At 42.9% G+C, this 22941-nt stretch overlaps 1 protein-coding gene across 1 annotated transcript in view; it reads right to left on the bottom strand.

Annotated features, from left to right (window-relative positions):
- Positions 1-22941, bottom strand: part of LOC126471341 (ras GTPase-activating protein raskol) — a gene marked incomplete at its 5' end in the record, with an annotated part of 695914 nt that overhangs the window by 21555 nt on the left and 651418 nt on the right. Inside the window, 4 exons of the mRNA XM_050099461.1 lie at positions 335-408; positions 1970-2120; positions 2239-2333; positions 17586-17680. Coding sequence (XP_049955418.1) covers positions 335-408; positions 1970-2120; positions 2239-2333; positions 17586-17680 — 415 coding nt within the window. The remainder of the gene's footprint in view (positions 1-334; positions 409-1969; positions 2121-2238; positions 2334-17585; positions 17681-22941) is intronic.

Here is a 22941-nt window from a genome sequence, read left to right as displayed (position 1 = left end):
CATTAAGAAATCATTGACATAAATGTTATTCAGAGAATGAAAGACATTCATTGAAGAACAAGATGATTCGATGGCTATTGATGTAGATGTAGTTTCTTTCAATTGCCATCAAAATTCCCTCCACATCTCTTCAAAAATATGATCCCTGATGAGAGTAGGCTACATAAAGCATGCATACAGAAGATAATGAAGTAGAACTGAATAGTTGGAGTGTCTTTCCAAACGTTCTATCATCATCAAGGAATTGTTCATTTAATTTAATTAGTGTATGATTATCATACAAAATTTCAAATCATTGTAATGCTATGACATGCTCACTGCAAAATAACCGTACCTGTGCATCCACTTGTCACGTTCATCTGCAGTGCGGCATGAAATATACCATGTATTCCCATTTGGTGGTGTTATCTGGAACATAGTAAAATTCACACTTAAAATTGCAATCCTACCCTCATTTGATTTACATCTACCATATCTAATAAACCAATAACATGGGTCATTCACAATGATTTTAATCCTTCATGATTAACACGAAGTACGGGAGCAGAACATATTTGTTATCATTAGTTGTTCAGATTGGATTGCAGTATGGCACTGAAATGTAATTAAATGTGTGGATGGCATTCTTAGACAGGAGTCACCTTCTGTGATTTTGGCCGCCTACAATATGGAGTAATCTGCCATTCATTTACTAAATGTCTTTATATTTGATGCCACATCAGCAACTTGTGCATTGATGATGATGAAATAATGATGAGGCCAACACACACACAGTCATGAATGGAGAAAATCCCTGACTGGGCTGAGAATTGAACACGCGGCCCTGTGACAGAGTCAGCAATGCCAACCACAAGATCACTGATTATGCATTCTGCAAAACGTTAGTTGTGAAATACCCTTTGGCATCATGTTACCTCTTCTAACCATCATGTTAATTTTCATACTCTAACAGAGCAGTCATTCACCACAATGGACCCATTTCTCTGTAAATATGAAGACTTATTCTTTTGTTGGTTTTTCTTGCTGGCCTGAATACTTAAATCTATGTTACAGCCTACAATATGGAGCAATCTGCCATTCATTTACTAAATGTTGTCAAAACAGTTTTGACTACCATCTTTAACAACACAGTAGCTTTTACACTCTGAGATTAGCAAGCTGAAATCTGACAAGGGCTCTTCTAATGCATCTTTCCTGTTACAGCTGCACATTACACAAAAAGATGACTTTTGGTAAGCCTTCATACATGTGCTGAAGAGCCTAAGACACTGGAACACCTTACTAATATTGGGTAGGGCCCCCGCGAGCATGCAGAAGTGCCACAACGTGCCATGGTGTGGACTCAACTAATGTCAGAAGTAGTGCTGGAGGGAAGTGACACCGTGAATCCTGCAGGGCTGTCCATAAATCCGTAAGAGTGCAAGGGGGTGGAAATCTCTTCTGAACAGCATGTTGCAAGGCATCCCAGATATGCTCAATAATGTTCATGTCTGGGGAGTTTGGTGGCCAGCGGAAGTGTTTAAACTAAGAAGAGTGTTCCTGGAGCCACTCCATAGTAGTTCTGGATGTGTGGCATGTTGCAATGCCCTGCTGGAATTGCCCAAGTCTGTCAGAATGCACAATGGACATGAATGGATGCAGGTGATCAGACAGGATCCTTACGTATGTGTCACCTGTCAGAGTTGTATTTAGATGTATCAGAGGTCCCATATCACTCCATCACATCAGATGCAAACATATAAAGCTAATTTTGTAATGACATTCTCTTCTGAAACGTAACAAAACTGATAAGGACATATAGCCAGTAACGAAAGTAATACAAAAAATGATGGTCTTGTATTATTATGCAAAGGTATTTAATAGATACCGGTATTTCAAGTCTTACGATATGACTCAGAAATGGAACACAAAAACCATTTTCAGTTAAAAGAGTATAGAGGAGATCAAGAAAACACTATTGTGGACAGACCTGGAAGCAGTGATCTCTTCCCAACACAGATGGGTGCAACAACTTCATCTCGACAGGTCCAGCACCGAGGTCCAGAGTCTGCATAACACTCTGTCCTGACAGGAGTGACTCGTGAGAGCGACTTGTACGTAGTCGTGGTGGTCCACATACCCTGTAATTGAGGTGAAAAATCCCTTAAAATACACTTCCCAATTGCTGCATTGCATTCTTGGGGATTCTTGGCTATAAAGCAAACACGAGAGTAAAACTTTTCCATGTGCAGTACTTACCCTTCAGCATCAACAACCCTCTTCCTCTCTAGTTTTGTGACACTCTTAGTTCTCTTTAGTGGATTGGATCGAAATGAACGTTTGGAGAAGAAATTCTGAAAACAGAAACAGAGTTTGAAATATAGACTTTGATATATTTCTTATAGCAGCTCAGACGAGTACTGCCTATAAACTAAATATCTGTGATCTTGTAATGTATAAGCTAGCTTGAATGCCTTAAATAATTATCATCAGTTTCATTGAATAATGAAAAATGAAATAAACTGAAATGCATCTACATACTCAGTCTTTGCTGATGATGAGTACTGAAAAATTTTGAGTGACTTAAGGTTATTATGCAGGAAGCAGTTAACAGATTTTCATCAGTTACTTAGTGAAATTCATTTACTGTCATGTTTTGTGATTTACATGTGTATGCAGGGCTTATATATTCCTCTGACTACCTGTTACTAACTACACATAACCAATGACCAAGTAACAGAACAAATAGATTATTTAGCCTCATACAGTTTCTCCAGTCAGCAAATTTATGGTTTGGGCATAAAAAGGAACTAGTATACAAGTGACGCTTTGAGGTTGTCCTGCTGAACACCAGTCCATACATAATTTCATCATATCTACGTCCAAAAAACCGCTAGGGAATATCGTGCCACATGAAATCATTAATCATTAGACAATTGTAGTTGGGCAGCGGGAAAAACATACCGCAAGATCTCTCTTTTGGTCATCGACAAACATTAATGTCCTTTGTCATACCACTGTACAGTAATCTAGCACTGCTGTTTTCCCAACCAAGTGCACAGTTAATTGAGCATGGTTCCTGAAAAGATGACGATGTATACCTCTTGCAGCAGTTCACACAGTATGGTGCTTCAAAGTGCACAATTATCCTGGAATAATGATGCAGAAGCAGCATGGTCACTTCAAGAGGAAATCAGTAGTTGATAGATTATGACTATGACTATCTATGACTATATCTATATCTACATCTACATCCACATCCATACTCCGCAAGCCACCTGACGGTGTGTGGCGGAGGGTACCTTGAGTACCTCTATCGGTTCTCCCTTCTATTCCAGTCTCATATTGTTCGTGGAACGAAGGATTGTCGGTATGCTTCTGTGTGGGCTCTAATCTCTCTGATTTTATCCTCATGGTCTCTTCGCGAGATATACGTAGGAGGGAGCAATATACTGCTTGACTCTTTGGTGAAGGTAAGTTCTCGAAACTTTACCAAAAGTCCGTACCGAGCTACTGAGCGTCTCTCCTGCAGAGTCTTCCACTGGAGTTTATCTATCATCTCCGTAACGCTTTCGCGATTACTAAATGATTCTGTAACGAAGCGCGCTGCTCTCCGTTGGATCTTCTCTATCTCTTCTATCAACCCTATCTGGTACGGGTCCCACACTGCTGAGCAGTATTCAAGCAGTGGGCGAACAAGCGTACTGTAACCTACTTCCTTTGTTTTCGGATTGCATTTCCTTAGGATTCTTCCAATGAATCTCAGTCTGGCATCTGCTTTACCAACGATCAACTTTATATGATCATTCCATTTTAAATCACTCCTAATGCGTACTCCCAGATAATTTATGGAATTAACTGCTTCCAGTTGCTTACCTGCTATTTTGTAGCTAAATGATAAGGGATCTATCTTTCTATGTATTCGCAGCACATTACACTTGTCTACATTGAGATTCAATTGCCATTCCCTGCACCATGCGTCAATTCCCTGCAGATCCTCCTGCATTTCAGTACAATTTTCCACTGTTACAACCTCTCGATACACCACAGCATCATCTGCAAAAAGCCTCAGTGAACTTCCGATGTCATCCACAAGGTCGTTTATGTATATTGTGAATAGCAACGGTCCTATGACACTCCCTTGCGGCACACCCGAAATCACTCTCACTTCGGAAGACTTCTCTCCATTGAGAATACATGCTGCGTTCTGTTATCTAGGAACTCTTCAATCCAATCACACAATTGGTCTGATAGTCCATATGCTCTTACATTGTTCATTAAACGGCTGTGGGGAACTGTATCGAACGTCTTGCCGAAGTCAAGAAACACGGCATCTACCTGGGAACCCGTGTCTATGGCCCTCTGAGTCTCGTGGACGAATAGCGCGAGCTGGGTTTCACAGGACCGTCTTTTTCGAAACCCATGCTGATTCCTACAGAGTAGATTTCTAGTCTCCAGAAAAGTCATTATACTCGAACATAATACGTGTTCCAAAATTCTACAACTGATCGACGTTAGAGATATAGGTCTATAGTTTTGCACATCTGTTCGACGTCCCTTCTTGAAAACGGGGATGACCTGTGCCCTTTTCCAATCCTTTGGAACGCTACTCTCTTCTAGAGACCTACGGTACACCGCTGCAAGAAGGGAGGCAAGTTTCTTCGCGTACTCTGTGTAAAATCGAACTGGTATCCCATCAGGTCCAGCGACCTTTCCTCTTTTTAGTAATTTTAATTGTTTCTCTATCCCTATGCTGGACACTGTGGCTGTACTGTACTGTAGAGGGTACAGTAGAAATTTTCTCCATATTTGGAGAGTCATGCATCCATTCTGAAGGACAATAAACATCACTTCCAACATCAGAACAATCACAAAGTACTAAACATCCTTGGATATCACAGTCCACACTACAATTAGTTGAAGAGAGAAATATCTGAAGAAAACTGGTATCCACACTACCCATGATCAATACAGATATAAGAACCTATGCAGAGAAATACAACAGAATTGTAGGCAGGACAGGTCACACATCATTAACAGCATTTGCAATTAGATAGAAGAACATCACAATCACAGTCCAGTGCGTGATCTCTTCAAGAAACTCAAAAGCATCACCAGTGAATTTAATCCTCATACATGGGCGGTAGACAATGAGGATGGCAACCCCATGAGATACAAGGAAGATGTCATTGCAAAGTGGAAACATTACTGTGAAACGCTGTGTTCTGGAATTAACAACAGCATGGTCAGTCAAGTGGTTGATCAACTTATGTTGGAGACTACACTCTTATGTAGTGAAACAGAGAACACAATTCAACATGTGAAGAACTATAAATCTCCTCATTTAGACTGTATACCTGGAGAGACGATGAAAAAAATTTGGCAGGAATGTGCTGATGTGCTGCATTCATTGTGTACAAGAATATGGGAAACTGCGGAGTGGCCACATGACTGGCTGAAGCCTCTCTTCATCCTCCTGCACAAGAAAGGCTCAACCAAGAACTGCTCCAACTACAAACTATAGCTCTCATATACCACTCAAGCCAAATTCTCCTCTACATCTCAAACCAGCATTTGAAGCCATGTATTCAGTCTCACACATCCACAGAACAAGCAGGTTTTGTTGAAAGGAAAGGAACTCGTGAACAGATTCCCAACATACAACAAATAACTGAGAAATCTTGACAGTTCTGTGTTCCTGTTTTCATCTGTTTCCTTGACTGTAGGAATGCATTGACTGTGTTGTTTGGGAGAAGTTGTGGCTAGTGTTTGCAGAGTTTGATGTCCTAATGCACTTAAGAGCTCAGATCAGAAGTCCACACAACCTCACAGCTGTGACAACAGATTCTGGTGCATGTGATTTTATCAGTGTATCAAAAGGCGTCAGAAAGGGTTGTGTTCCAATCCCCTCAACTTTACGACATTTATGAAGAACATATCATTAGGAATGCTCTTCACGGTTGGACTAACGGCATCTCAATTGGTGGCAGAACTACTAACAACATGTGATTTACAGATGATACCATGCTATAGGCAGTAGCAGAGATGAACTTGCTGAGCTACTAACAAAAGTAAACGACATCAGTCAATCACACGGATTAGGAGTCCGATCTCAGTAAGCCCAAACTCGTGATAATTGATTGAGGAGCACGGGTTCTACTCACAGGTCGATTTACAGGAAATGGAAGTAACACAGTCTTTCATCTATCTCGGGTAACCATCTGTGACACGGGAAGCTGTGAAGATGAGATAAGACGACGGGTCACACTAAGGTGAGTGGCTACGAACAGAACTATAACAAACACCACAAAGGTCTGGCTAGTTGAAACACTGGTGTTTTGTGTCTCCTTTTATGGCTGGGAAACATGGACCCTTAAGGCCAGAGACAAACAGCGTTTTGATGCATTTTGAGCTCTGGTGCTGGCACAGGATGCTGCACATAAAATGAACCAAAAGAATGAAAAATGTGTCCATCACTAAGCAATTCACTATCTCTAGGCACCTTTCTTCTTGCATCAACCAAAAAATTCTCCAGTTCTCTGGCCATATTGTGAGACGAGTTGGAGAAAGTCTAGAGAAAATAATCACAGAAGGGAAGATAGAGGGCAAGAGACCGAAGGGAAGTGCAGCGACTACATGGATAGACCAAATCGAGAATATATCCGGTCTATATTAGCAGGAGGGTGCACTGTAATGTGGATGTCGACAAGTGCGGTTGTGGTACTCTGCGAGACATGGTACACCTCCTGGCCTGTCCAAATTTTCCCTCCAGATGCAAACTCGACAATCTGTGGCTGGATAAGAAAGAAGCCACGGACGTGGCTCGCTACTGTGCTGAAAGACTACGATTTGGTTTCCGGACACGAAAAAGCGAAGTAAAGCAAAGTAAGCAGGCTCTATGAGAAGCTGATAACCATCCAATACGGAGACGCATTTCGACAATGCAATCACATAGTCGTAGCATTAAGTAAAAGTTGGTAGTGAGACCCCTCCTGGGTCTGTTCCTACTCCACAGATTGAGAACTTATCCTTCCAAGACAATATGACACTGATCATCGACTAAGGCACAGACTACTTCGGAGAACAATATCGACAGTGTGTCACGACAACAGACGTAACACAAGAGCTGAGCGAGATGGTTAACAACACTTTTTTTTGGGGGGGGGGGGGGGGGGCGCAGGAAGGATGTTCAAATCCCTGTCCCAACAGGTGGATAACAACACAAATTTTTCAACAAGCTACAGCCTGTTCATCAACTGTGCTATTGCACTGTCTCTAACAACTTTGCCGTCGACGAAACGTTAAATTAACTACTTCCCTTTAGATTTATTTCCCGTTTTCATTTCACTGGACTAGAAGTTCCTAGGATTCGAGATCATGGTACATGTCGTAACGTTTCTAAAAGTTACTACTCTGGCGAACTTTTGTACTTTTTTGAAGTACAACTCAGTCTCAAACTTTCATTTTTAACTCGATCCATCATATCATACTGACAACTGCAGAATAAAATACCCAACACAGAAAGCGCTAAGGATTACCGCCGTACCCAACATATGTTGATTAAATTCTTATACTTATGCAATACTCAATCCATGAGCAACTGGATAAGAGATCCCCGTTGTAATGCAGAGAGAGTGGCTCTGTCGCTACGGCGAATGGAATAGTTATGCCGGTCAAGTGGCTGGGATGTCGTCGGACGCCATACTGCCCAAGATGGACAAGAGGCATTTGATTGTGACCAGATTCTGAGTGCTCGTAGTCCAGCAGACACTGGGCCACAATGTTAAGGGTGGATCGCCAGTTTTCGGTTTGGGGAAAACATCACTGCCTCAGTCAAATGCAACATGTTGATGACAGGGATCGCTGTCGACTGTAAGAACAGTAAGAGCAGGGAAGAGGACCACCACAGTCTCGCAAATAGCTGCTGGACAATAACAACTGAGAGCTGACGTCGCATCCAGAACCAGCTAGTCACTATTGCTCAGGCGGCCCTACTCTGAGATGCAATGGTTGCACAAGGAGCGCTGAAGGCTGAGAGCACCACCATCCATCACTAAGCTAGTTTGTACTCAGGGCTAATATATTACTCATTTTATTTTACATATAAGCATGAGCAACACATCCGTCTTACACGAGTGACTCGCGTGTTTATTTGCGCCCTCATTTGAGCTGATTTTGTAAATATGCAATTACAAAAATAAATGGTTCAAACTGGCTCTGAGCACTATGGGACCTAACATCTGAGGTCATCAGTCCCATAGAACTTAGAACTACTTAAACGTAACTAACCTAAGGATATCACACAGATCCATACCCGAGGCAGGATTCGAACATGCGACCATAGCGGTCGCGCGGTTCCAGACTGAAGTGCCTAGAACCGCTCGGTCACTCCGGCCGGCTACGCTGTTACATTTTCTGTAAATGTTTTTATGTTGTAGATGTCATAATGAATTAAGATTCTACGAAATGTGTTTTCGTACTAGTCCTAAGATGAAATTGAAATCTCAACAAATTTTCGAATTAACTACTGAATTCCAACTTCAAGCTGGGGGCGGATGGGCCTAGAAACGTCCTTGCCTACACGAGTACCTGCGCGTATTCCACGTCACATGTTGGAAAGATTAAACACTGTAAGCACGGAAAGGGTGCACGCCGGTGACGCGGAACATTCCACTTGCCAACAGTTCACATTTAAAGAAAATAGTGGATGAAATGACGGTCCTAACACATCCGCCGGCGAACAATACAGGAACCTATTGGCTGGTCATGTGCATCCGTTTGTTTCCCTACCTGTAGGTTGAGCCAAGACAGGGGCCACGCCATCGCTGCAGAACACTTCACAGACATGAGCATTCTTGTGTGGTGCTTCCGCCCCACTTCTCCCCACGTAAGGCCACTAATCACAACCCCGACGACACATCTGGAATAGCAGTGAGCGGGATACATGGCCCTTGGACCCAGCTTGGACAAATATCCGCGATTTGTTCAGTCACGGAGCAGAACAGCTCCCTAACGTGTATTGTGGAGTCGTGTCACGAAGCATCGCCGTCTTCATCGGGGTGAAAATGGGCGCTACCATTACTGGTTAGGTGTGTCTGATTCAGTTTCTCGTGAGTGTATTTATGGATCGACGACACAAAATGTCCTTCCAAACGGGCACAGAATTTTCTGACGTTTCTTTGTATCTTCGTCCTTGATGGTTGGGCGAATGACAACTTTTTGAAGACAGAAATATTTCTCGATTATTTATTCCTGTTCTCTTTTTTGCGGCACTGAACTTTCAAAACGAAGTACAACCGATGGCATGATACGCATCATTTCATGATGTCCCGCATCTATTTGAAGAATTTTACAAGCACTTGCCACGATAAAGGACCTTCCCAGAAAAATGCACTCAACCTGCTATTAGTTAAACTCTGCAAAATGTAGTCAACCGTAGAACTCTAGTAGCAGTGTTTGTAGCAATCGATTTTCCATCTCACCACGTGTATAACTCGTAATGCACTGTATACCTATTATGCCATAAAATCGAATTTGTTCCACAATTATGGCACACGGATTTCTAGACAAAAATGAGTCTTCTTTTTCCTGGTCATTATACTATTATCCCATACCTTTAAGGGGCCAGTATGATAATTTTTGGATTGGCAATGTTAGTGGTAGAGGGATGCCCCACCTGTCTGCATCTAGTGTTAACAATTAGAAAGTGTGCTAATGTTACCTAAATGTTTGCGGATCGCGTAACTGAGGCAGTACTTTCGGACCAGCACAGTATTCACCTTGTCGGATGTGGGAAACCGCCTAAAAACACATCGAGGCTGACTGGCACACTGGCTCTTGTCGTTAACCCGCTGGGCGCATTCGATTAGAGGCCAGTGCCCTTTGCCGAATCCCTGAAGTGGTGGCTTTCTGGACAGAAATAAGGAACTGCCAGAATACGTCCGTCAATTCACTGAAACGGCCGAAGTGAAATATCTCTCATTCAACAATATCAGTTCAGTACAGTATTTCTCAAATTTTGAAAATCAGTTTCTTCGAGAAATCATACCTACATCGCGGACTCCTAAATACAGCCCAGTCTTTAAAGCATCGTAGTAAACCTAACGAATCATTTTGAAAATTAGGCTATTATGATTGTGAGTGCATTTCCTCAGTGCCATATAAGTTGGGTTTAACTAATTTCATTTGTGTCATTTTAACAGCTAGTTTAAATAATTAAAGTATTGTGCCATCCATGATATATAACTGTTGCAAAGCTCTAAAAACTCACGTTCTTTTCCTTCCGTTTGATTCTGAGCAGGTTACGAACATTACAGTTTTGCCACTAGAAATTAATAGCTTAGCAGGAGGATACTGTCTACTTGAAAGGGTAAAGTTAAATAGTCGACTGGTCATTTCGGAATATGTCTACCCCGCCCTCCCACTTAACGATTTGGCGAGCTGTGTTCATTTGAATAATCAAAGAAATGGCTGGGTGATTCTGAACGAGTCAATAGCCGTTCCTAAATTTAGATAACAGCATACAATTCATGAGGGGCATACAAATGAGTGTTATGATGAAAGCGCGCAGCTGGAACTAGCGATAACCGTTATGCGATAGTAGGTTATGAAGCCTCAACTCTGCTCATGACATCAGGGTGTTTTTTCAGCGATCCAGTAGGACAAAATCGCAAATGCTGAACAGACTGAGTCTCTGATACGAAAAACGCATATGAGAAAGCATAATATTTTTCACAGGCTGTCGCCCAGGAAAGTCGAATGAACCTGAGCTACAAAAATATTACGACGATGAGAGAGAAAATATAGGTCTTTAAGGAAAATGACGCTCATGACTGAATGCTTGGTCACATAAGAAATTTCATCTGACCAAGGCTGCCGCATGATACTGCTATTTCAAAAAGTCTTAAAAGACAATAAAAGATAAATGAATGTTTTGAAAGAACGTTTTTGAAAGCTTTCTGCACAAGCTCTCACGTTAACTTCGTAGAAAAACATCGTGTTATCAATTTCGGAAGTATTTTAGATACGCCGGCCACTGTGACCGAGCGGTTCTAGGCGCTTCAGTCTGGAACCGCGCGACCGCTACGGTCGCACGTTCGAATCCTGCCTCGGGCATGGATGTGTGTGATGTCCTTAGGTTGGTTAGGTTTAAGTAGTTCTAAGTTCTAGGGGACTGATGACCTCAGAAGTTAAGTCCCATAGTGCTCAGAGCCATTTGAACCATTTGTCGTTAGGTACAACACCAACCACAGATGTCGTGAATGATAAGGAGTTGATAAGTAGGTCAGTTTTTTATAAAGTTCTAATTACGGGACAACTCTTCTTTTAGAAAGAAAGTTTATATTGAATAAAGCTGTACCATATAAATAAAATATGGTATTCGCCCCCTGTTCTTTTCATAGTCATCTTACTTAAGAGTTGGACTATTTAACTGCAACTTCACATTAAATATATATTTATGTCACGAAATATACTGAAAGTAATGTATCAGAGATCAAAGTGAATTATAAAATCTATAAATACAACACTAAGAAAAAACTTCATTGCTCTTCTTTAATTCTGAATTTGGGCCATATAGTTGCGAATTATGCTGTAAAATTTTTCCATTACCTACCCAGTGATGTAAACTGCCTGATAGAGAGCAAAGTCAGGTTTAAAACTAAACTGAATATGCTCCTTGTTGACAACTCCTTGTAATCCATTAACACACAGCAATTTATAACCTTTTAGTATCTGTAGGGGAAAAGACCGCAACCAAATTTATTTTCCATTTTTGTAGGCTTATATATTCGTTCGCGAATGAAAAAGTTGGGCTTGCATGCAAAAAAGATTCATATATCAAAAGCCTGTAAGCTGACTCGTTCCACATCGTAACCGTATTTCGAGTAAATGAAATCAGTTAGTAAAGTAACTCCACACATGAGCTAACAAGAGAGAAAGCAATTTTGCGGACTTCTTGCACTAGGTGACCTTGAAGTACTTCCTCGTTATCATTCACAACACATCATCGAAATACTAAGCCCTAGTTTCTCATAAGTAAAGAAAACCTGTTTTAGTTTATATTATAGACATACTTGGAACTGCTATTCCTATTCGACAACGACAAAATCTAGCAGGCAGTATATCACCTGCTAGAATTCAGACGCTACTACAGCAAAGCCTTCGTGTGGGTAAATTTCCCAACAACATTGAACACTGCACTAGAGGATTGTGTAGACTGGAACTAAATGTGAGTTTATTTTTGCGAAAGTATACTAGTACATTATCATCACTCCATGACTAACGCTGCGAGGCTTCCGCATCTGGAACCTTCTTTAAGAGAGCTACAGTGTCCCATCTTATTCTGTAGGAAGGAAATGTTTCCAGTATCTGCTGGCAGGGGGTGAACTAGATGTTATTTTTTTGTTCCTAGGGCGAGTACGTGTGCCGGAAACGGTGCTGTGGGAGGCGCTGAAACCCAGCAAAGAAGCTTACCAGCTTGCCGAGGTTTCAAATCTCCTGAGCGCCGCCGGATTCGTTTCAGCTCTTCACTTACTGCCAACCTTCTTCACTTACTGCCAACCTACGAAAGGCGGAGACGTCGCCTCCAGTTATGGCTTTCACTAAGGCTCATTTCATGATATAACCTGCTACACTGTGAGACAGTTTATTCTAGTCGCGTCACAAATCGTCCTAACTTGCATTTAGTTCGCTATTTCTTCCTACAACTCTTTTCCACTTGATTTCAATAATGAATCTAACTCGTTTACTGGAAGCTACGGCTTTCATTTTGTAGTATAGAATAGCGCCTCGAATGAGCAATTACAATTCATTACTTCGTACACGATCGCGATGTGGTCAGAAGAAAAACAATTGAACTGGTCAGTAATGACAGATTTCGTAACTCTCGAGGCGAGCGAAATACTGAATTTCGGAACATTACAAAAAAAGTTATTCTTCGCTTTTAATTTACGTATTTTCCTGGTCTCTTGGGCGAAAGCCGAAATTTTTTTATGACTGTGTGAAGATGATTGTCTGGATCACAGCAATGTCTGTTTCACCATTTAAGAACGTGAGTCACGTCGGTACACACTACTCATGTCGTACAGGATGGAGGCGCACTGGAGGAGCAGAAGAAAAGGACTATGTATTGCGAGAGGACGACCTCAGACACTCCATCTAGTATTGAAATATGTTTGAAGTTCAGAAGCTCAAAAATGCGTCACTGGGTGAAGCGTCAACGAAGACATGCAAACGGTAGTTTCTAGGCGCCGCGTCACTCGACTTTATTCTTCGTCGGACAGCGATAACTGCGGCGTGCGAGGTCAAAAAATATAGAACACGATTAAGGACATAAGCTCTGGATATAATCACTCTACAGAAAAAAATTCAACTCGGCAAATATGAAGCTGACTGTAAATCCGCAGATGGTACGGACACAGACTGACATAAATGAATGCCACAACGACGACTTGTTACTACATATTAGACGTATAGGTTCATAGCACAACCAAAAGCTACGTTGGTCATACAGGACAAAGAGAGAAACGAAAAAAAGAAAAAAAATCTGCAGTCTGTCCACCTTGCTGCTAGTATAGAAACACGCAGAGGGAACTTCAAGCAGGGAACGGAATCCGTTCACTCAAACTGCTCCCAGGTAGAATATATTTCCTATAATGCCCTCTGGGATTTACAGTGTTTCACGTGACGTGAATGTTTAATATTTCACTTATGGTTCGAGATATGGATGAAACGGGTTTCAATAATTACTCATAGGGATTACTATAACGAGGGCATGCTGAAAAGTAATGTCTCCCAGTTTTTCAGGTGAAAACTCTCAAAGCGTTTGAATATAACAAACTTTATCAACATTCTACATCTTTATTTTTCATATCTACATATTAATTCCTCAACATAGTCACCCAGACGACGAACACATTTCTCCCAACGAGAGACAAGTTTGTTGATACCGTTACTGTAGAATGTTTGACACTGTTGACGGAGCCAGAACCTCATCTCTGCCTGTACCGCTTCATCACTATCCAAGTGAAGTTCTCTAAGGTGTTCTTTGATGACGGTGAACCGAAGGCGTCGGATTGTTACAGATGTCACTGTGCTAGTGTGTGACACTGTCATGCTGAACGAGATGGTGCTCCATACGTGGACGAACTCTTCGAATTCAAAACTCGATTACAGCAAGCTGTTCCCCAAATACTGACATAGCTACGTTACACACCGCCATGTTACACGCTACAATTCGAAGCCGTCTACTGGCAGAGGGTCGCAAATATGTAGCCATGAAGAATGAATACAGACGTAGAATGTCAATAACGTTTGTTTTATTTAAAAAGCTTTGAGAGTTTTCTCATAAAAAGTTCGGTGGCATTACTTTTCAGCACGCCTTCGTATTTGATCTACTGTTTAACTGAAACACATAACGAGTTTTTATACATTGGACGACGTCCTTTCTGTAAGGGCACCCGAATGGGTTAAAGATCCAGTCAACGACGAACCCACTGGAGATCAGCTCGGATCTAGACAGGGATATGGAACGTGTCCTTTTCAGAGGAACCGTCCCGGCATTTTCACTGAGCGATTTACGGAGGCCGGCCGGAGTGGCCAAGCGGTTCTAGACGCTACAGTCTGGAACCGCGCGACCGCTACGGGCGCAGGTTCGAATCCTGCCTCGGGCATGGATGTGTGTGATGTCCTTAGGTTAGTTAGGTTTAAGTAGTTCTAAGTTCTAGGGGACAGATGACCTCAGCGGTTGTGTCCCATAATGCTCAGAGCCATTTGAACCATTTTTTTGATTTACGGAGATCACGCAAAACGTAAGTCTGGACGGCTGCTGTTCTCCCGAACGAGGGTACAGCGCAACAGAACTTCATCTTGCTAAGTAAGGAAATTTGAGATTTTTTTAAACGCAAGGACAGTAATATAAGACCTGTCAGTGGGTGTAGTGAAATTTTTCACGGAGAGGCGGAAATCGTGGTAAATGTGAAGACATAGATGGTTCAAATGGTTCAAATGGCGCCGAGCACTATGCGACTTAACTTCTGAGGTCATCAGTCGCCTAGAACTTAGAACTAATTAAACCTAACTAACCTAAGGACATCACACACATTCATGCCCGAGACTCGATTCGAACCTGCGACCGTAGCGGTCGCTCGGCTCCAGACTGTAGCGCCTAGAACCGCACGGAAGACATAGAATAGCGTAGTTTAACCTCAATTGATATCTGAACACAAAAACCCAGGTCACACATTTAGCACATGCGGTCTCTTTTTGGGTAAAGTTTTTCACGTGGCTCATCACGTCTTAATGGCGTTGACAAGAAGAAAAACCAGGAGATGATAGCGAAATAGTTGAGAAGTGTATCTTGTGGTTCAGAAATTCATCAGTTATTCAAATCCACTAGTGGCTAGATATTTGTAAGGTTTACATCAGGATACAGGGTTTCCAACGAAGAAGTCCCTGATTTCAGAATTAAATATCTCGAAATCTAAGATCGATAGACGAATGCAACCCAAAGTATGTTTATTGTGAAAGCTGTAAGAATTTTTTTTACAGAAACTATACAGAAGTTTCGAAATAGTTCGAAAAGCTGTCAACAGATGGCGCTGTACGCTGTGCATCTGGTACAGTTTCTGCGTGCATATTTAAACTGGTTCTCTACAAGCAGCCTTTGCGATCACGTCACAATCTCTTCGAAATGTCAAACACGCGCAGTACGGAGATGGCGCAAGCAATGAAATTTGCCATCACATCCTGTACTATCTCAACGGATATGGACTCACATGACACGCAGAACATTGATTCACGCTCGTCCAGGGTTGTGGGATTGTTCTGGTAGACAGCGTCTTTCAATGTGTCCCACAAAACGTAGTCGCCGGCCGCGGTGGCCGTGCGGTTCTAGCGCTGCAGTCCGGAACCGCGGGGCTGCTACGGTCGCAGGTTCGAATCCTGCCTCGGGCATGGATGTGTGTGATGTGCTTAGGTTAGTTAGGTTTAAGTAGTTCTAAGTTCTAGGGGACTGATGACCTAAGATGTTAAGTCCCATAGTGCTCAGAGCCATTTTTGAACAAAAAGTAGTCACAAGTAGTCAGATCGGGCGAATATGGAGGCCAATCCATCCCTGCGCCAGTAAAGTTGCAATAATCGAACGCAATGATTCTACTCCCAAAGTATTCGCCGAGAAAGCGAAACATCTTTTCGGTGTGATGTTGTCTGGCCCCATCGTCCATTAACCATTCTGTGCTCGGTCGATGCTTTGACGCTGTGTGGCAACAAATTGTTCCAAAATTGCAACGTAACGTACACTAGATATCTCGTGCGAAAAAGGCGCCAGTAATGCCTCTGCTGCATGTCGTAACCCAAACACTAACTTTGGGAGAATATTAGTAGCTTCGCTTCACAAAATGGTTCTTTTTTCTTCCTTTTTTTTCTTATGGGACTTAACTGCTAAGGTCACCAGTCCCTAAGCTTACAAACTACTTAACCTAAATTATCCTAAGGACAAACACACACACCCATGCCCGAGGGAGGACTCGAACCTCCGCCGGGACCAGCCGCACAGCCCATGACTGCAGCGTCCTAGACCGCTCTGCTAATCAGAATGGTTCAAATGACTCTGAGCACTATGGGACTTAACATCTGAGGTCATCAGTCCCCTAGAACTTAGTTTATTTAGGTTTAAGTAGTTCTAAGGACATCACACACATCCATGCCCGAGGCAGGATTCGAACCTGCGACCGTAGCAGCCGCGCGGTTCTGACTGAAGCGCCTAGAACCGCTCGGCCACCGCGGTCGGCTTCGCTTCACACAAATGAGGCTTTTTGTAACCCCAAAATAGCAAATTTTATTTATTCACGACTCCTTTCAGGTGGAAGTGTACTTCATTTGTGAACCAGACGCAGCCAACATAAAATCCTTCATTATTGGGAGAATCTGGTTCACAAAGGCAGCCCTCTGTCCCAAAGCTGGCGGCTTTGGGTTTTGAATGTAAACGAGTGTAGACTGTGTCTCAGTATTTTCTGCGTGCTGGAACGCATGAAATCAGTCTGTGCTGCAATTCTTCCAGCGAATTTCCTTGGATTTTGCTGAATAATTCCAGAAACCGTGGCGACATTTTGAGGAGAAACTACGTTTTGTCTGGAGCCAACGTTAGCCGCTAAGCATTTCCCACGCTGTCCGTCCGTTGGAATTTGGCGAAGAGCTTGCGAATGGTTTTCGCATCGGCTCCTTTCGGAAAATTAAATCCTGTTCGAAAACTGCCCTTTATTGGCGTAGGACTGCGTTCTAACCTGTGGCACTTCAGTACCAGGAAACCACGTTGTTCCATGAAACACATTTTTTCAACCTCTTTCTTAAGTACGCTAATTCCTTTCACGTTTCAAAGATGGAACTGATCCCTTTGAGCTCCGACGAACTATTTATAGGCACTACGTATTGTGAATTATAGCGCTGTCCGTTAGCAGCTTTTCGAACTATTTCGAAACTACTGTATAAATATTTCGAAAACTAAAATCGATAGAGTGCAACAAACGAAATGTTTATTGTAAAAGCTGTACGAATTTTAATTTTGAAATCAGCGATTCCTTCCCTGGACATGCTGCATAAGTACTCACCACAAGCCTAGATGGCGTCAGCTCCAAGCCCCGGCTGTTGAGAACGGGGGTAGCTGGAGCGCTGCCCCGCCGACAAGCCTTCTCGTATGAAGAGTCTGCAAAACGAAACATCCATGTAGTAACACCTACCAAGATGAAACACCACATAAAATTACTATATTAGGCATTCACGACGAGATTTGCTATAGTCGAAGTTAAAATGCTGCGTAGAACGCATGGGACACTTCACAGGGTCAGCGTCTTCGCAAGCGACGGAAAGTGGTGGTGACGCATTATATTTAGGAAACGGGAGAACTTCTGCTGGGCTCGTCCAGTACACACAACGTGCCCAATCTGGTACAGCGCACGTTGACTTGTATGCACGTGCAAACAGATAGGAACGCAGGAAGTATTGGTGGATTCTTTATCTTTAGGTTGGTCAATTCATCACGGCCACAACGTGCTAAAAATTATTGAGTTACTTCTTTCACTTGACAGACTCGAAACAATAAGAGGCACATCAGCTTTGTAATTGCTACCGTACCCCTACATTTTAATGCCATCCACGCGCGCTGATTACTTTATCATTAATCTTTCTGAAGTTTTATTCCTCAGATCTGAACAATAAATATTTACGAACATTTACAGTATCAGGCATTGCACACCCAGTGCAAAATGTAACAGAACAAAATAGCTGCTCAGAGTTGTATTAGGACAGCTGAGGTTGAGAATTTTCATTACTCTCGTTTACCCAATGCAATGAGATCACCTATAACACTTTCCCGCTCCATTTTTACTAGGATCGAGTGAGGTATTGCAGAGATTAAGGATATGGGTTCGTATCCCCCTTTCAGTCATCCAGATTTTGTTTTCCTGTATTATCTGTGAATCGGTAAGCTAATGCCCGCACGAGTGCTTGGTCCATCCTTAAGCAAGAAGCCTTCTGTTTGCAGTGACATATATTGCCACGGTGTTAACTCCCTAATCTTCCTATGCAATTGATTTAATGCATTGCAACAGAGTGCTTAAAAAGCAATTGGGTGCCATATTTTTCAATAGCATGGTATGCCAACGAACGCCATGTTACGAACTTGAGCCACAAAAAATGTTATAATTTTCCTAATAAAAAATGGTTCAAATGGCTCTGAGCACTATGGGACTCAACTGCTGAGATCATTAGTCCCCTAGAACTTAGAACTAGTTAAACCTAACTAACCTACGGACATCACACACATCCATGCCCGAGGCAGGATTCAAACCTGCGACCGTAGCGGTCTCGCGGTTCCAGACTGCAGCGCCAGAACCGCGCGGCCACTTCGGCCGGCAATTTTCCTAATAACCTTGTGCACTGAACACGAGGCAGATTTTTAATTTCACAGATAATTCGATTTCAGTTAACAATTAACAACTAGGATTTCGAAAATATCTTCATTCCGTCAACACAACCTAATCGTAAGGCGGCAACTTCAAGCACGGAAACAGGAAAGATGCTTAATCCCGTCGACATCGAGGTCCTTAGAGATAGGACAAGTAACGTAAATGAAGGACATGACGGAAGCGCGCATTTTTTTGTTGGCACAGCACGGCGTATGAGCAAGTGATTTTCCTATACGGTGAGACATGTCTGTGGATGAACATGTAAGCCGAAGGCATTCATCGTCGGCTGTGCCACAATGCAACCTTACCGTTTCACGTGTGCAGAACATTTATTAACTTGTTCTTACATCGCAAAACGTAGCCAGCCGTGGGAGCAAAGTTTACCACGCCCACTAGATACACAGTGTTTTCCCCTTTTTTTGTCATTCTTCACACCTGTTTGGGCAAACATTGTTGTGATTCCTGTTTTACATCTCTGAGTAATGAAAACATGCCGCTGCTTAGAAACGGAATACGATTCGGCGCGGTTTTCTGCCGGCTTCAGTTTCCTTATTTCGCAACAGTAACAATGCAACAAATGTTTGATAGACGCATGGTGCACTGTTTTCTATATCTGGGAATCGCATCAAGACTCATATCCCAGATCAAAAATGGTTCAAATGGCTCTGAGCGCTATGGGACTTAACATCTGTGGTCATCAGTCCCCTAAAACTTAGAACTACTTAAACCTAACTAACCTAAGGACATCATACACATCCATTCCCGAGGCAGGATTCGAACCAGCAACCGTAGCGGTCACGCGGTTCCAGACTGAAGCGCCTAGAACCGCACAGTCACACCGGCCGCCTACCCCAGATCAAGTGACATATTCAACACATACTGGAAACAGCAACAACAACCATCGGATTACTGACGTTACTAAAAGAATTCGTATACAGTCGTATGGCAAGTACGTCCTAACACTTCACGCTATTTTCTGAGTATGAGTCCAAAAAGTACGGGATATGAGACTGTAACTGAAAAGTTAAAACTGTGTGTCGGACCGAGACGAGGTATTGGTTACGAGTTACACGTACTCTGGACACTATGAAGCTAAGTACAGAAACTCTTGCCGGTCTGTTTCGGAGTGAGTGAGAGTGTGTGTGTGTGTGTGTGTGTGTGTGTGTGTGTGTGTGTGTGTGTTTTTCATAGAGCCAGTCTCCTGTGATGATTATGGAATTTGCCTATGGATTGTTTTTCGTCACGCATTGATAAGCGTTACTGATGTGCCAGAAACTCTGAAGAATAGCTCGCAGGCGTCCCTTAAGATGTAGATCACCAACGAAAATAGTCACGATTTCTCTGAATGAACTGTTAGAGGAAGGTGGTGCAGTGGTTAAGTCGCCGAACTCGGATTAGGGGGCAGGCGGGGGTGGAACTGTTTGAAATGCACGCGTGCTCATTCGGATTATTGAGGTTTCCCTGAAGCGCTTCAAGCTCGACGCCGGAATCTTACTATAAATACGCCACAGGATTTCTTTCCTCCTACGCTTTTCAGCACAGCACGCGTTCAACTACTCTAATGACTTCGACGAATAGTCCTCCTTTACGACAAGCGATGGTGATAGCTGCACGAGAAACAGACCTTAGGAGCAGAGTGGTGCGGCGAGTCGTGGAGGAGGTGTGGCGCGCGCAGCGGCCGCGGGCAGACTGGCGCAACGGGGTCGGCCGAGGAAAGCACGGCCACCGTTTCTCCGTGCTCTCTATCGGGATCCTGCTCTATTTGGCAGCCGACACTCCGCATCTCCGTAGATCGCCTGCTCGCTACGAATATACGAGCGGACCGTAATGTGCTACATAAAACATTTCTCGCCCTGCTGCCGAAAGACTGTGTTTATAGCCCCGTGTATTTCGTACAATGTTTTTCCAGTGAGTTCAGTTCAAATCTGAAGAATGCTGGATCATCAATTACTCGACTCAAAACGTCATTCGGACTTGTTTCGATGAGCAGATAGGAGGAATATAATACGTGGGAGCCACAAGGTCCCAAATCTAGTGAACAAGGGAATGTTCCTTCAGTTCATTTTTCCGAGAGACGTACGTCTTCCTAGATTTCCGAAAGGGGTTCGGCACTGAACCACATCAGTAGACGATCGTACGGACCGTAACATGTCGGTTTAGCCCATACGAAATTATAAAAGAGATGCTCGGAGAACTGGAATGGAAATCTTTAGAAAGTAATTTAGTAACTTTTACTCGAAGACTACAGTGTGGCCGTTAGGCTGCCACCCACATATATCTCGCGCAAGAACAGCGAGAATAAATACGAGAGATTATGGGACGTACAGATCGATAGTCGTTTTCCCTCGCTGTAAACGAGAATAGAACAGGGAGGAAAATCTACATTACTGGTACGATGTACCGTCCGCCACGCACTGTGCATTAGTAGCTATATACACGATGTTTTCACCAGTTATTGTGTTACACATCATTAAGCAGACTCCCTTTCGTATCCAAACGTTGGTCATAGCCTCGCCGGCAGAAGAAATCTACTGTGCCTGCTTCGACTGGTGTTTCGATTTTGACTTAAAATCTCATTCGTCGTAAACCTTTTTTAAACTGGTGTTAACATGGCTGAGTAACTATTTCGAAATTGCTTTTGACCAACATTCAACTAATGCGATGCCCGTCTTTCACAAGCTTCCTCGTAGTTAATTCTTCGAGTGAAATACATTATATACTCACGCCGTTTCGTCCACCTTTAATCGCTGGTCATCAGATACCGTGCTGTCCACTTCGACGATGTTTTGATTTGTGAACGCATTTTTGGGATGTCCTTCACGTGCATCACTTCCAAAAGAAGTACGCCCACGTTCGAATCCAGTCGCCGATTTCTTAACTGCGAAAACGAAGCAGCAGACTATTCGTAAACGTCCACGAAATGTGGAGGAGTTTCCAATGGCTAAAAGAGGAGAGGCTGTACGAAACAGTAAATACTAAATAAGGAATGCGGTGCTAATCTGTCAGCCCTTTCACATTTCTTAATGGTTTCCTTCTTGCAACATGTACACGAGAAAGAGAAAAGCGAGAATTGTGATGGCGTGACTCCAGCTTCCGTGTGACAAGTGTGGTGGGAACTGGGGACGGGGAAAGCGACAGTCACGATTTTTGGACGCAGATCTGGAGCGGAGACCTGAGGTCCCGTGATCTTTGTATCACGTTACATCGCTGCACTTTAACGCCAACAGGGCAGCTGAGGTTATTCCCCTATAACGAACCGGATCCCGATAATTCTCTGATACCAGACAATGGCAATATGCTCGAAAAAAAAAAAGAATGTTTCCGCGACCAGCCATTCCTTCTTTCCTTCGACTTATCAATGTAATGAAATGGTCATTCGTCACACTGCCTGACACTATAACTGAAGCTATGCAACATAATTGAAAAAGGGTCTTTAAGTCTTAAAAATATGCACCCATTATATTGAGGCGAAATTTCATCAAGATGAGACACCACCGGAGATGGCACGAATGAAACTCGTCCGCTTATCATGAAACAGATTTTGTTCAAACCGCGTTACGGCAATACCGGAGGGACTTCCATCCCCAGTTCAAATCGAGGTCACTTCGCAATGAAGGCATAGCCGAAGAGCTGAACAGTTTTAACATAGAAGACACAGCAGCATTCAGGCCAAGGGAAATCAACGGATTTAAATGGCCAATTGTGGCACTAGCATTTCGTCTTACGGCTAAGGTGACGTTCGAAACATACAGGCACGAAATGTATCCGAAGGGCTCATATGGAAACAAATGTGGTTGAACGCACTTGAAAGTCATCTGGAGGTCCCCAAACGTAGACGGATTCAAGTACACAACATACGAGCTGTATGGATCGAAAATTAACTACAAACCGTTCGCAGCGAAAAGCGGGCCATAAATATTGTTCAGTGTCAGGAACTCTTAAGAATTTTTTTTTTCCCCTGTTGAGACTTTGACCAAATCTTTGTGAAGAGCCTAGATGA

This window comes from Schistocerca serialis, chromosome 3 (genome assembly GCF_023864345.2).
Source record: "Schistocerca serialis cubense isolate TAMUIC-IGC-003099 chromosome 3, iqSchSeri2.2, whole genome shotgun sequence".
In the NCBI taxonomy this organism is placed as follows: domain Eukaryota; kingdom Metazoa; phylum Arthropoda; class Insecta; order Orthoptera; family Acrididae; genus Schistocerca; species Schistocerca serialis.
This window is presented reverse-complemented; position numbering and strand designations above follow the sequence as displayed.